A 12,337-nucleotide genomic window follows, 5' to 3' on the forward strand; every position below is an offset into this window, starting at 1 on the left:
GACGCTTCTCCCGTGCCTCTAACGTTTCTGTGGGCATCTCCAGATGGAAAAAGGTGCATCTAATAAAACCTGGCAGTGCTGCAGCAGACCCCATTCTGGGGGGCGTCGCGCCGGGTGCGCGCTGGCTGCAGAATGAGCGGCGCAGTGGGGCAGGGCGCGCAAAATCCGCGGCGCTGCACGTCCCCCGGCCGCAGCTGGGCAGGGCAGAGGCACCGGCTGCTGCTCGGCCGAGGTTCCCGTCCTGGAAAAAAGTGCTACACTGCTCCTGGCCCCCGCTGTCTCACGGCATTATGGCCGAGACTGGGGTTTTATACTTACATAAGTGCAACTGAAGGAACAATAAATATTAATGGCATGAAAGCGAGGTGCTCCTTCCTTCTGTCCCTGCCTTGCCTAACCTAGTTTTTAAATTTTTATTTTTTATTTTAAAGAAGTGTTTAAAAGTTACAGCTTTGGCTGAGATTTTCATTATTTCCCCTTTTTCTTTTACATTACTCTGCCGGTAGAGCCTGACAAAGAACTTTTGTCTCGAAGTGTGTGTGTTTTACAGAGGGAGGCTACAGCACAACACATGTGGTCTTCACGGGTCATAGGTCGAACGGCCTAGAAGTGGCCCAGATCGGCACCATCAAAGGTAACCTGCAACTTAATATCCTGTTGATGAGCTTGTTGAATTTATGAGTGTCTGTGATACAGACAACGGTGCAAGTGATGCCGCTCAACTGGCCTCTTCTCCGCAGGCTACGGGCCGGCTACGCTTCCCCTCCTCGCCCCGCACCTCGCCTCCTTACTGCGTCGCAAGGCTGAATTTTGGGGAAAATATACCCTCTTCCCCCTTTCTCTCTCTCCTTCACATGCACACACACCCATCGCCGGTGGGTCTCTTCGCCTCTTTTTCCCAACGAGGCCGTCGCCAGCCGCATCCTCCCGTGGGCAGAACCCCCGGCCCCACCACAGCCTGCACCCCCACTGCGGCACCCACGGCTGCCAGGGAACGGGGGGATGGAGAAAGGGGACACGGAGCCTCCCCAGAGGGCGGTGACACCTCTCGGGAAAAGGGTTAGAAGGAGAAGACGATATATACAGTCCAGAGGAAGCAAGAAATTACTCTCCCCTCCTTCCGCCTCCCCCCCTCCACACACCCTCCAGCTCTCTTCGCATCACCAAGAGAAGAAGAAGAGAAGAGCAGCTTTAAAGCGATTTTCGGAAAACTTACAAAGACGGGAAAGCTTTCCCGGGGAAGCTGACGTTTGCTCTGTAGGTCTGGCACCTCCAGAAACCTGTTGAAAAACTTCTTTCAATAAACTGGTTTAGCCGCGACTTTGGGTGACCGCTTGCTTTCCTCCCTCGAAAGCTGCCGTGAGCCGCAGGCTGTGTTCGTGGCGGTGGCCCGACCAGAGTGCGGGGCTGGCTGCCGGTGCCTCTGTCCCCCTCCCTTCCTCCCTTCCTCCCTCGCTCCCTTCCCTTGTTACCCTGTGACATGGGGGAAAGGGGTTTTGCGGTTCAGAGGCAAATAAAGCACTTCTTAGGAGGGACGGCGACGTGACTTTGAACTTGGATCAGCTCCTCTGTTTCCTGCAGAGAGAGTAGGGCTGGAGCCCTGAAAGAATAGCAGAGAGTGGCCAGCCTGCGGGGGCTCCGGCTGGAATTCACTGTGTCCCCCCGAAAGCGCCCTGATGCCGGCACCGCTGAGCAGGCAGAGCGAGGGGCGAGGGGAGGGGAGGCAGGAAATGCAGAAAAATAAGGTAAGGAGAAGAAAGAAAAAGGAGACAAAATAATAAAGAGAGAGAGAGAAAAAAATTAAGAACAGAGAAATGAGAAGGAAGGAAAGGAAGAAAGGAAGGAGAGAAGGAGAGAGAAAGAGAGAAAGAAAGAGAGAGAGAGAGAAAGAAAAGAGAAAGAGAAAGAAAGAAAGAAAGAAAGAAAGAAAGAAAGAAAGAAAGAAAGAAAGAAAGAAGAAGAAAGAAAGAAAGAAAGAAAGAAAGAAGAAAGAAAGAAGAAAGAAAGAAAGAAAGAAAGAAAGAAAGAAAAGAAAGAAAGAAAGAAAGAAAGAAAGAAAGAAAGAAGAAAGAAAGAAAGAAAGAAAGAAAGAAAGAAAGAAAGAAGAGAAAGGAAGGGAAAAAAACCGAGGAGGGAAATCCAGAAGGTAGATATTTGTATTAATATTCACCTTTCTTATTATTTTTTTCCAAAACTGGTTTTTTACACTGCCAATTTTCTTGCACATATTTATTTTTTTTCTAATCTCAAATGTAGTAAATCCTTTTAAATCGGAGGGGCGGGGTGAAGGGGGAATGTGTATTCAAACGTCTAGTTTTCTGTGTGATTTTTTTCACTAATCTGGAGGCAGACGATGCAGGAGACCAAGCTTTCCTCTCCAGCTTGGGCTCTCGAAATCCCCAGCAACGGTGGAGGACTCCTCACAGACCTCCGCCTCGAAATCTTTTCAGAGAAGGAAAATAGAATTTGTTCGCGGTCTGTTCCTAGGAGCCTGGGGGGGTCAGAACAAGGACAGCATATGCTCCCAAGCTACAGCCTGGAAAGGCAAGATCTGGGGAGCAGACACTCCTGCCTGCAAAGGCAGGACCGAATGACAGCGAGCAAAGAGAAAAAGGCTGTTGGCATCAGAGGTGCAGCTCTGCATTAATATTCGGTTTATCTCCTATTGCCCATCTCAGATTAGAAGGAATCCCACTTCTTCCCAATTTATATTCTCGCCTTGTTCAAAGACTAATGTCCGGTACCGACACATTTCAAATACTTTCGGACAGTCATGGAAATATTTTAACCATTTAGTGACAGTGATGGGAAAGACCTTAGTTGGTAGGCAGTATTACCTTTGCCTTCCTTCCTGCCTGTCTTTCTGCCTTCCTGCTATCCATCCATCCATCCATCCATCCATCCATCCATCCATCCATCCATCCATCCATCCATCCATCATCTCTCCTTGTAAAACTCCTGCTCGGACGCTGTGGGTCCAGGTTTGAGCCTGCCTGTGTCTGATACAGGATTTAATGCCAGGAGGAGTCACAGGAGGAATGTTGAAGGGAGATTTCAAAAAGACGCCCCCCAAACCACACGAACCCTTATATTTTGGGTTGCTTCTTCGCCAAGCACAGAACTGATGAGTATGGAGACACAAGGTTTCGTGCAGGGTGGTTAAGACGGCAAACGTTATGCCAAACTTTGATTTTTACAAAGCCTTATTTATTGGTGAGCTGCTGGCCCCGAGATGATTATTTTTCAGCCACTACAAAACAAACCGAATGAGGGGCCAGACTGGAGGGGGAGGGGAAGGGGACTTGTTTGCTCTGTGTGTGCGCGGGTGCGTGTGTGTGTGCCGGCTTTATGCTTTTTTATTCCTGCCATGTAAGAATCCGGTTTCCAAATAACAATGGCAGGGTGGGGTTTTGGGTAGGGATTTTTTTTTTTCGGGTTTGTTTTTGTTTCTTTTTCGAGAAAGAGAAAAGACAAGGAAAACTCCTAAAGCATCTGCTCTCAGATACACATTCACAACACATGCAGATCGCAGATCGACTTCTCTGCTCCCACATAAGTGGTTTAAAAGCCCAGACAGCCAGGACGACCGTTCCCTCTTATATTTTAATTTTTAATTTGATTTGATTTTTTTTTTTTGTCCCAGCCACCCTCGCCCCGTCAACGTGACTTTTATTTGATTCCCCCCTCGCTCCCTTTATTGATCACGGGCTTTATCTGCTTTAGCCGAAATGGGGAAAGGGGCTGCAGGGGTTATATTTTAAGCCCCTCGCTTTGTTTGTTTGCCTCCCGAGGCAGGATCACATGCCAAAGCGTACATCGATATTTTCCGAGATCGGCGCGCCTCTCCCCGCGCCACCCCTTCCCCTCGCCGCGGGGGAGGCGGGTGTGGGGGGGGGTGGGGGGAAGGGGGGGTGTGACTCCCCCCAAAAAATCAAGAAGCCACCGGCAGTGCGGGGCTGGAGGCGGCCACCGGCGCCGAGCGGGGCCGTGCGGTGCGGGGCCGTGCGGGGGCCGGGCGGCCGCGGGGCGATCGGCGGTGGCACGGCGGGGCGCGGGGCGGGCGGTGGGGCGGGCAGGGCTCGGGGCGGCCGCTCCGCCATTAGCCGGTGGCCGGGGACGCCCGGATGGACGGGGCGGCTCGGGCCAATGAGCGGGAGCCGGGAGAGCGGCCGGGCAGCGGGTGAAGGCGGCGTTGGGAGAGGAGCCGCCAGTGCGGGCGGGGAGAAGGAGAGAGGCCGGGGGAGGGAGGGAAGAAAAAGAGGGGGAGGGGGGGGGGGCGAATAAAAAGCCGCCGCCTCAGCAGCGCCCACCGAAATAAACAGAAGAGCGAAAGGCGGCGAGGGCCCGGGCGGAGCGGGGCTGCAACTCCGCCGCCCCGGCCGCGGCGCTCCGGCACTCCCCGGCCCCTTCCCGCCCCCCGTCTCCCCTCCCCACCCCCACCGCCGCCCTTATTGTTTTTAATCCGCCTCCGGCACCCCCCTCCTCGCCCCCCTCCTCACGCCCCTCCGCCGCGGCGGGCGGGGGCGGCGCGGCGAGGGGCACCCCCCGGGTCCCTTCGCTCCGTGGGAACCCGCGGCTGCAAGTTTTTCTCCGTGAGAGACACCGCTAATGCCCGGCGGAGGATAAAACGAGAAGCGGAGGCCCGGGAGCGGCGGGGGGCTCGGGGCGGCGGGGAGGGCCGCGGCCCACGCGGGGAGCGGCGCGGGGCCGGGCGGGCGGGGGTCGGCGGCGCTGACATCCCGGTGGCGGCGGAGGAAGCGGGGGGGCGGCGGCGGCGTGTGCGCGGGGCTGTGTGTGCGAGTGTGTGTGTGCGTGCGTGTGTGCCGCAGGGAACGGCGAGGCGAGCCTTGCCCCCCCCCTCCCTCCCCGTCCCTAGCCCCGTCCCTCCCCTGCTCCCCCTCCCCTCCCCTGCCCGCCCCCGCCTCAGCTCCTTTAATACACTTTGGTTCTCCGCTCGCCTTTGGACTCTGCTCTGCCTGGCTCCGGATACGACTCCGCCGGCGGCGGCAGCGGCGGCATCGGGCCGGTGCGGGAGCGGGCGGCGGCGGGGGGACGCGGCGGCTGCCGGGGGGAAGCGGAGCGGAGCGGCGGCGGCCCCGCGCCCGGGCGGGCGGGCAGCGGCAGCCCGGAGGCGGAGGCGGTAGCGGGGAGGCGGCAGCGGCGGCAGCGGCTGCGTCCCCGGAGCGGCGCGGACCATGCTGCTGGACGCCGGCCCGCAGTTCCCGGCCCTCGGAGTGGGCACCTTCGCCCGGCACCACCACTCGGCCGCGGCGGAGATGCAGGACCGGGAGCTGAGCCTGGCGGCGCAGAACAGCTTCGTGGACTCGGCGGCGGCGCACATGGGCGCCTTCAAGCTCAACGCCGGCGCCCACGACCTCTCCCCCGGGCAGAGCTCGGCGTTCACCTCGCAGGCGCCCGGTTACCCAGCCGCCGCCCTGGGCCCCCACGCCGCCCATGTCGGCTCCTACTCCGGGGCGCCCTTCAACTCTACCCGGGACTTCTTGTTTCGCAGCCGGGGCTTCGGGGACTCGTCGCCGGCCGGCGGACAGCACGGCATCTTCGGCCCTGCGGCCGGCAGCCTGCACCACCCGCACACGGACGCTCAGAGTCACCTCCTCTTCCCGGGCATCCACGACCAGCATGGCCCCCACGCCTCCCAAAATGTTCTCAACGGGCAGATGCGACTGGGCTTGCCGGGGGAGGTATTCGCCCGGTCGGATCAGTACCGCCAGGTTTCCAGCCCCAGGACTGACCCTTACTCGGCGGCTCAGCTGCACAACCAATACGGCCCCATGAATATGAATATGGGCATGAACATGGCAGCCCACCACCACCACCACCCAGGTGCCTTTTTCCGCTACATGCGGCAGCAGTGCATCAAGCAAGAGCTCATCTGCAAGTGGATCGATCCCGAACAGCTGAACAACCCCAAAAAAAGTTGCAATAAAACTTTCAGCACCATGCACGAGTTGGTCACCCATGTCTCGGTGGAGCACGTTGGGGGACCCGAGCAGAGCAACCATGTCTGCTACTGGGAGGAGTGTCCCCGCGAAGGCAAGCCCTTCAAAGCGAAATACAAACTGGTCAATCATATCCGAGTGCACACGGGAGAGAAACCCTTCCCCTGCCCCTTCCCTGGCTGCGGAAAAGTTTTCGCCAGATCAGAAAATCTCAAAATTCACAAAAGGACGCACACAGGTAATTCGGGTTTCTTTCGGCAGATTTCCTCCCTCTGCCCCTGCCTATATATGTGTGTGTGTATGTATATGTAAACTGTTAGATACTCAGAGAGAGTGATGTTAAATTAGGAGAGCGATAAAATAAGATTCCAGATTGGGTTTTTTTACCCTCTCCATCACATGGCTGGGTTTGTTTTGGTTATTTTTTTTTCCCCAGCAGCATACACTCCCTTCCATTCCAGATTTCGAAAGGATATTTTACTTATTTGTTTTAATCTGGGAGTGAGAGGTGTAGGTTCGTGCTGAGGGTCAGCGGAGCCTTTCCGCAGAAAAGCGGGATAGAGCGCGAACCAAATTTTGCCGTCTTGTTAAAATACGGGAAGACATCCGTCCATCCGTCCATCCATCCATCTGAACTGCCTTAGTAATTTGCTCTGTGCAATGTATTTGCATACAACTTCGGCGCTTGTGAGCATGGTTTTTATTTATGGATACCGAGAGAAACTATATAAATACGTGTCAAATCAACCATTAGTCCTAAATCCCGTTAGAAGTGGCCAAAAGTCCCTTTCTGGGAATGCTTTTCATTAAATTTAAATGGTGTGAGCAAGGCAATAAAATTTTCTCATTTTAAAAAAAATTTGTTTTTAAAGTCTCACTCGATGTGATTTAAGGTGTTTTTGCAACAGTTTATTAAATTATGTAATAGGGAACAGAGGATTTGAGGTTCGGAAACTTCCACCCAAATCAGGTGGAAGAGGGTCGAGGGAGCCCAGGCTTTCCTGATGGAAAATCGCCTGAGTCGAAGGGTAACAAAAATAAACGCATCCTTCCCTCCTCATCTATTATTCATTTACTACTCCTGCCGGCTCAAACCGTGCCAGACTATTTCATAAAAGACGGCCAAATATTTTAGCGACTTCCACTCCAAATATTTACCCGGAGAAAGGCTAAAAATCTCGAGGCCTATTGTTTTCTCAAGTGCTAAGCCCGATGCGAGGTGCGAGACGAGCTTTAACAAGGTTTAAAATTTGAGAAATGTATTTGCATGAGATGCCCGCACTGAAGTCATTGTGTCTGAGCGGATGTCTTTAAGAAACAATTTAGGTGCTAATGGAATCTAATGTTAAATGCTTCCCCCTCCAAAGGCAGGGGAATGTGGAGTTCTCACCTCCGAAGTACTCCCCGGCATTTGGAGTCCTGGCAGCCGGGCGACAGGAATCCCTATGAAAATTAAATGAAGTATTTTACAGACGTTTAGTTTTCCCAGCGGATGTGCGTTTATCTCGAATATCCATACACGAAACAATATGCCTGGCCTTAAATCTCTCGGTAATGGTTTCCAGTTTAACAGGATAGCGGATTTGGTATCGAGGCGAAACGGCTCGATGATGCTTTTTTTTTTTTTTTTTTTTTTTTTTTTAAATTGTCTTTCTTCTTCAATCTCTTTTGGGGCCGGCTATGTTGTGTCGGTCGAAATAAAATTAGGCAAGGTGCCAGGACGGGTATATCCCCGGGGTTTTGGTAGGAAAACCTGGTGGGGGACGGGGATTGCCTCGCTTCAGGGCAACGCGTGAGCTACGCGGCCCTCCGGCGCTGCGGGTACCGGGACACAGCCGGCCCCTTGCTTTGGGAAACTGCTGGACCGAGCGACTGGGAGAGGAGGACGAGGGCGGGGAAAGTAGGCCCGGGGCTGCGCGGGGTTTGCGCGGGGGCGGCCGCGCTCACCCCGCTGCTGCGCCGCTCTCTTGCAGGGGAGAAGCCCTTCCAGTGCGAGTTCGAAGGCTGCGACCGGCGCTTCGCCAACAGCAGCGACCGCAAGAAGCACATGCACGTCCACACTTCGGATAAGCCCTACCTGTGCAAGATGTGCGACAAGTCCTACACCCACCCCAGCTCCCTGCGGAAACACATGAAGGTACCCGGCCCCGCAGCCGGCGGCGGGAGGCGGGAGGGCGGCCGCCCCGCGCCGGGAGCCCCGACGGGGCGGCGGGCGGCGGGCGCGGGGCCCAGGGGCGGCGGAGGGCCGGGCCGGCGGCGGGGGGCGCGCCCGGGGGGCGGCCGCGGCCTCGCCATCCCCCCTCCACCCGGCCGTGTTGCCTTTGCCCCCCAGGTGCACGAGTCGTCCCCGCAAGGCTCCGAATCCTCCCCGGCCGCCAGCTCCGGCTACGAGTCCTCCACCCCCCGGGGCTGGTGTCCCCTAGCGCCGAGTCGCAGAGCGCCAACAACCTCTCCCCTGCGGCGGCGGCGGCGGCGGCGGCGGCGGCGGCGGCCGTGTCCGCCGTGCACCGGGGCGGCGGCGGCGGCGGCAGCGGCGGCGGCGGCGGCCACAGCGGCCTTTCCTCCAACTTCAACGAGTGGTACGTGTAGGGCCCCGCCGGACTGCTCTGCACGGCCCCGCCGCGCCCTCCCCGCCCCGGCGGCGGCGGTGGCTGTGGCGGCGGGCAGGAAGGGACCGAGCGAGCCCGCCGGAGACGCGCCGGGAGATGCCGCCGTACCCGCCGGCAGCGAAATGACGGCCGAGCAGGATGGGGACAGGGGGCCTTCATCTCCCCACACCCTCCTGCCTTCGCGTCTTTTTTTTTATTATTCCTTTTTTTTTTTTTTTTTTTTTTTTTTTTTGGGTTGGATTTTTCCTTTTTCTTTTTGAGAACGTTTTGAACCAGCAAAAAAAAAAAAAAAAAAAAAAAAAATCCAAAAAACTACGCGCTGAAAAAAACATAAGAGAATTGAGTAAATCAACGGAGGAACGGAAAGAGGAGACAGAGGGAGGGAAAAACAACCCCAAGCGCCACCAACACATCACCCAGCTAAAAGCTTCCCAAGCCGGCGGAAAGAAACTCTCCCTCCGGAGTCTTCAGACAAAAGATCAGAGACTCAAACTCCTCTGGTCCCCGCGCCTCCCCTCCCGGAGCAGCCAGCGCCCTCCCGCCCCATGAACTGTGTATATAGCGGCCCTCTCCTTCCTCCGGCGAGGTGGGGAACGAGGTTTTCCTGGATTCTCGGTGTATAGAAGTTCGTCCCGTTTGTAAACCGCGGATTGGTCCCTTTCTTTTTTTTTTTTTATTTTTTTTTTTTTTTTTTTCCTTCTCTTTCTTTTTTCTCCCCCCTCTTTCTCCCTCCCTGAGAAAGTCATGGACTTTTTTCTTTTCTCCCGCTCTTCCTCCCCACTTCCTTCTTTTCTCCTTTTTTTAGTTCATCCCTTTAAAAGAAAAGTAATGTGGAAGAAAAAAAAATGGTTTCTTTTGTAATTGTGATATCTTGAATATTGTGTTCCTTTTTAAGAAGCAACTTGATTGTAAACTGCATTTCGACTATAGACTGGGGAAGAAATACCGTGCCAAAGTCTCCATTCTGTTACTCACAGACACACACGAACAACAACGCTTGTGAATGTATTTTTCTGTTAGCTGGGTTTACATGTGATGTTTTAGTGCTTTTGCAAGTTCAATTTGTTAGTTCCTGTTCGGAAGATTGTGAGGAAAAATAAACGTTGTGCCGTTAGCTTTTCCGTAATAACGCCCTTCCTCCTGTAAATACCTGTTACCATATTTATCCATTTGTAATTAAATTATGGTATTAACTTGCTACAGAGGAAACAGTATTTATAAAGAATGTTTCTTAACTATAAATATGTACAATTGTGAGCATAAACTGTTTCAGATTTTTTATTTGAAGGTTTAAGTGGTTTCATCATTTCTTGTGATATGTTTTGAGAGTAATGCATACAGAAATATAATAAAACGTGTTGAAACTGCACGAGCTGTTTCCTTTTTATGCCAAAGGCTCTCTAAAACCTGCTATAAGATATGTGATGAGCTGGGCGGTGACTGCAAAACAAATGCTTTTAAAACTTCCGCTGGTTACTGGAACAGGAGGATTCCTTCCAGCTGGGCTCTCCCATCCAGAATAGAAAAAAGAAGAAAAAGCCACAAAAAATCCCTAAAACTTTGTGAAGCCTCTGAACCGAAAGAAAAGAGTGAGGGAGGGTATGCATATTCTCCAAATGACTTGCAAGGCAAGACCTCCTCTAGTAAGAGATTTACACGGCTAGAGCATATCTTCTCCTGCTCCTGCCTTCCTCGGGCTCGCCGCTCTCTCCTGGGTGCCTGTGTGGCTGGGGAGATCATTGCCCCACAGGCTGGGAAAGCGGGGCGTTTTGGGACAGGGGTGGAGGTGCAATAACCAGGCTCTGAGCTTGGCTGCTTTGAGCCGCAGATTGTCCTTCCCTCCTGTCTCGTCATCTTTTTGGTAGTCTCAATGCAGGCCGCGAGAGAAGAAAGTTGTGATGACCGAGAGCTCGCATTTCCCCTTCGAGGTTTTTTTCTCTCTCTTCCTCTCTCTCTCCTTTTTTTTTTTTTTTTAATATATTTTTTCCTTCTATCTTTATTATTTTTATTTTAGCCCAGAGAGCGGTTTAGGTTGGCAGATGTGTTCTGGGTGGACAGAGAGCCGCCGGGAGAGGACTTTTCCGGGATGCTGGCCCGGCGTTTGGCTCCACATGCTCCCTCAGGGCCGGGCCGGCAGAGCCGCCCGTGCAGGGCAGCGCGACAGCAGCTCTCCGGGCACAGCCCGCCGCACCGGGACAGACAAGGCCAGCGTGACAGCGGCCGGGAAATCCTGGAAAAAGTTCGGCCTTGTCAAGCCGCCGAAATACGCCGTGCGAAGAGGCAGCGCTGTGAGCCGGGCACCGAGCGCCCTGCGGTGGCTGCGCTGCCTTCAGCGGCAGCTTGTGCAGCCCGGGAAAAGCCCCTGCTCCTCACCCCCGGCCGAGCCCATCGCTCAGCCCCTCCCCGGGCCAGTTGTCTCTTCGGGTTTTCCGGGTTTTTTTCCCGTGTGTTCAAACATCAGTAGAGCTATCTCCGGCCGGTGTGAGGGAGTTAGGTGAGGAGATGAGGGTGCGCGGGGCCCTGCTCACTTCTGGGGTGAGATGAGGGTTACCTACACCCAGGGGAAGGGGAGGAGGGAGGGAAAGACACCCCCTCCCCCCGTCCCGCCGTTGACAAGGAAGTTTAGATGGGGAGAGGATCCGGAGCTTCCTCGTCGGCTGTGCTCTTGCCGAAGAGACCATCTCCGCGCACACGGCAGTTCCCCGGGTAATCAAACGGCTATTAAAACCTAATTTATGTTCGGTAATAATATTACGTTAAAAAAATTATTAAAATCATTGGCATATGCCGCCTGCCCCTTGGAGACATCCGTGGGAAATGCAGCTGAGAGGTTCCCTCCTTGTCCTGCCGGCCTTCCCACAGCTGAAAAATCATACAGAGGTCCTGCTCCAGAGCCAGTCCCTGCAGCCACAATCTGCCCAAATCCCCTCCCGGGCCCAGGGGCTCACGAGCAGCTCTGCCCAAGGGCCACCAACCCCGCTCCTCTGTCCCCCGACCCCGTGGGCTCAGCTCCGGCCGGAGAGAAGCGCTCGGGAGCTGGGCTCCCCTTCTCCCTCCCCTCGGAACCGTTCTGGCTTGTGGGGAGCTCGAGGATGATCCTTGAGGGGGGCAGGCAGCCTCCCTCTGGCCAAAGCACAGGCCGTGTGGCAGCAGGGACAGCCAGAGTCCCTCCGGCAGGGATGCCTCTCCTCCGCCAGGCCCAGGGATGCGGCCGTGGCGGCTGTGGCAGTGAGTGAGCTCCCCCCCCTTCCCTGTCCTACCCAGGCTGGCCTTGAACTTGACCCTGGCCTTGGCGCATCCAGCCCGCAGCCCCTCTCCAGCCGCCTCCCTCGTGCCCTGACCCCGGCCCGGCCCTGACACGCTTAAGAGAGAGCGGTAAGTCATCGGGTTCAGGGGTTGGGGTTTTTTAGGGGTTAGAGCAGCCAGGATCCCTCTCACAGCCTTGTGCGAGGACAGCCCACTGGCCCCAGAGTCCTCCTCTTCGCCCCTCTCCTTTGTCCACCTCGACACCCTCAACCCCAAATCCCTCCCTCCACGAACCTTTGTCTTCTACACTAACCCTGAACTTACCAAATCTTCCTGTCCTGGCCCTGAAGACAATATGGGAACGAATCTGGAGGGAGGCCTGAGGCTTCCCCAGCAGTCCCGAGCCGACCCTGGCATTCCACAATCCCCCCACGCCCAGGCACAGCGGGCGGGTGCCCCGCACGCCCCGACGGCTCTGCCCCGACGGCTCCCGGCTCGCCTCGGCCCCACGGCCCCCGCCGC

General features: G+C 55.5%; 1 protein-coding gene across 1 annotated transcript; it reads left to right on the plus strand.

Moving 5' to 3' along the window:
- Positions 1 to 5,195: 5,195 nt before the first annotated feature.
- On the plus strand, positions 5,196 to 8,631 carry ZIC2 (Zic family member 2). Its single transcript, XM_066339784.1, is given in 4 exon segments — positions 5,196 to 6,198; positions 7,934 to 8,097; positions 8,293 to 8,356; positions 8,359 to 8,631. Coding segments are annotated over 4 exon segments (1,422 nt in total). The 3' UTR covers positions 8,550 to 8,631.
- The last annotated feature ends 3,706 nt before the right edge of the window (positions 8,632 to 12,337 follow it).

Source organism: Sylvia atricapilla, chromosome 2 (assembly GCF_009819655.1).
Source record: "Sylvia atricapilla isolate bSylAtr1 chromosome 2, bSylAtr1.pri, whole genome shotgun sequence".
Taxonomy (NCBI): Eukaryota; Metazoa; Chordata; class Aves; order Passeriformes; family Sylviidae; genus Sylvia; species Sylvia atricapilla.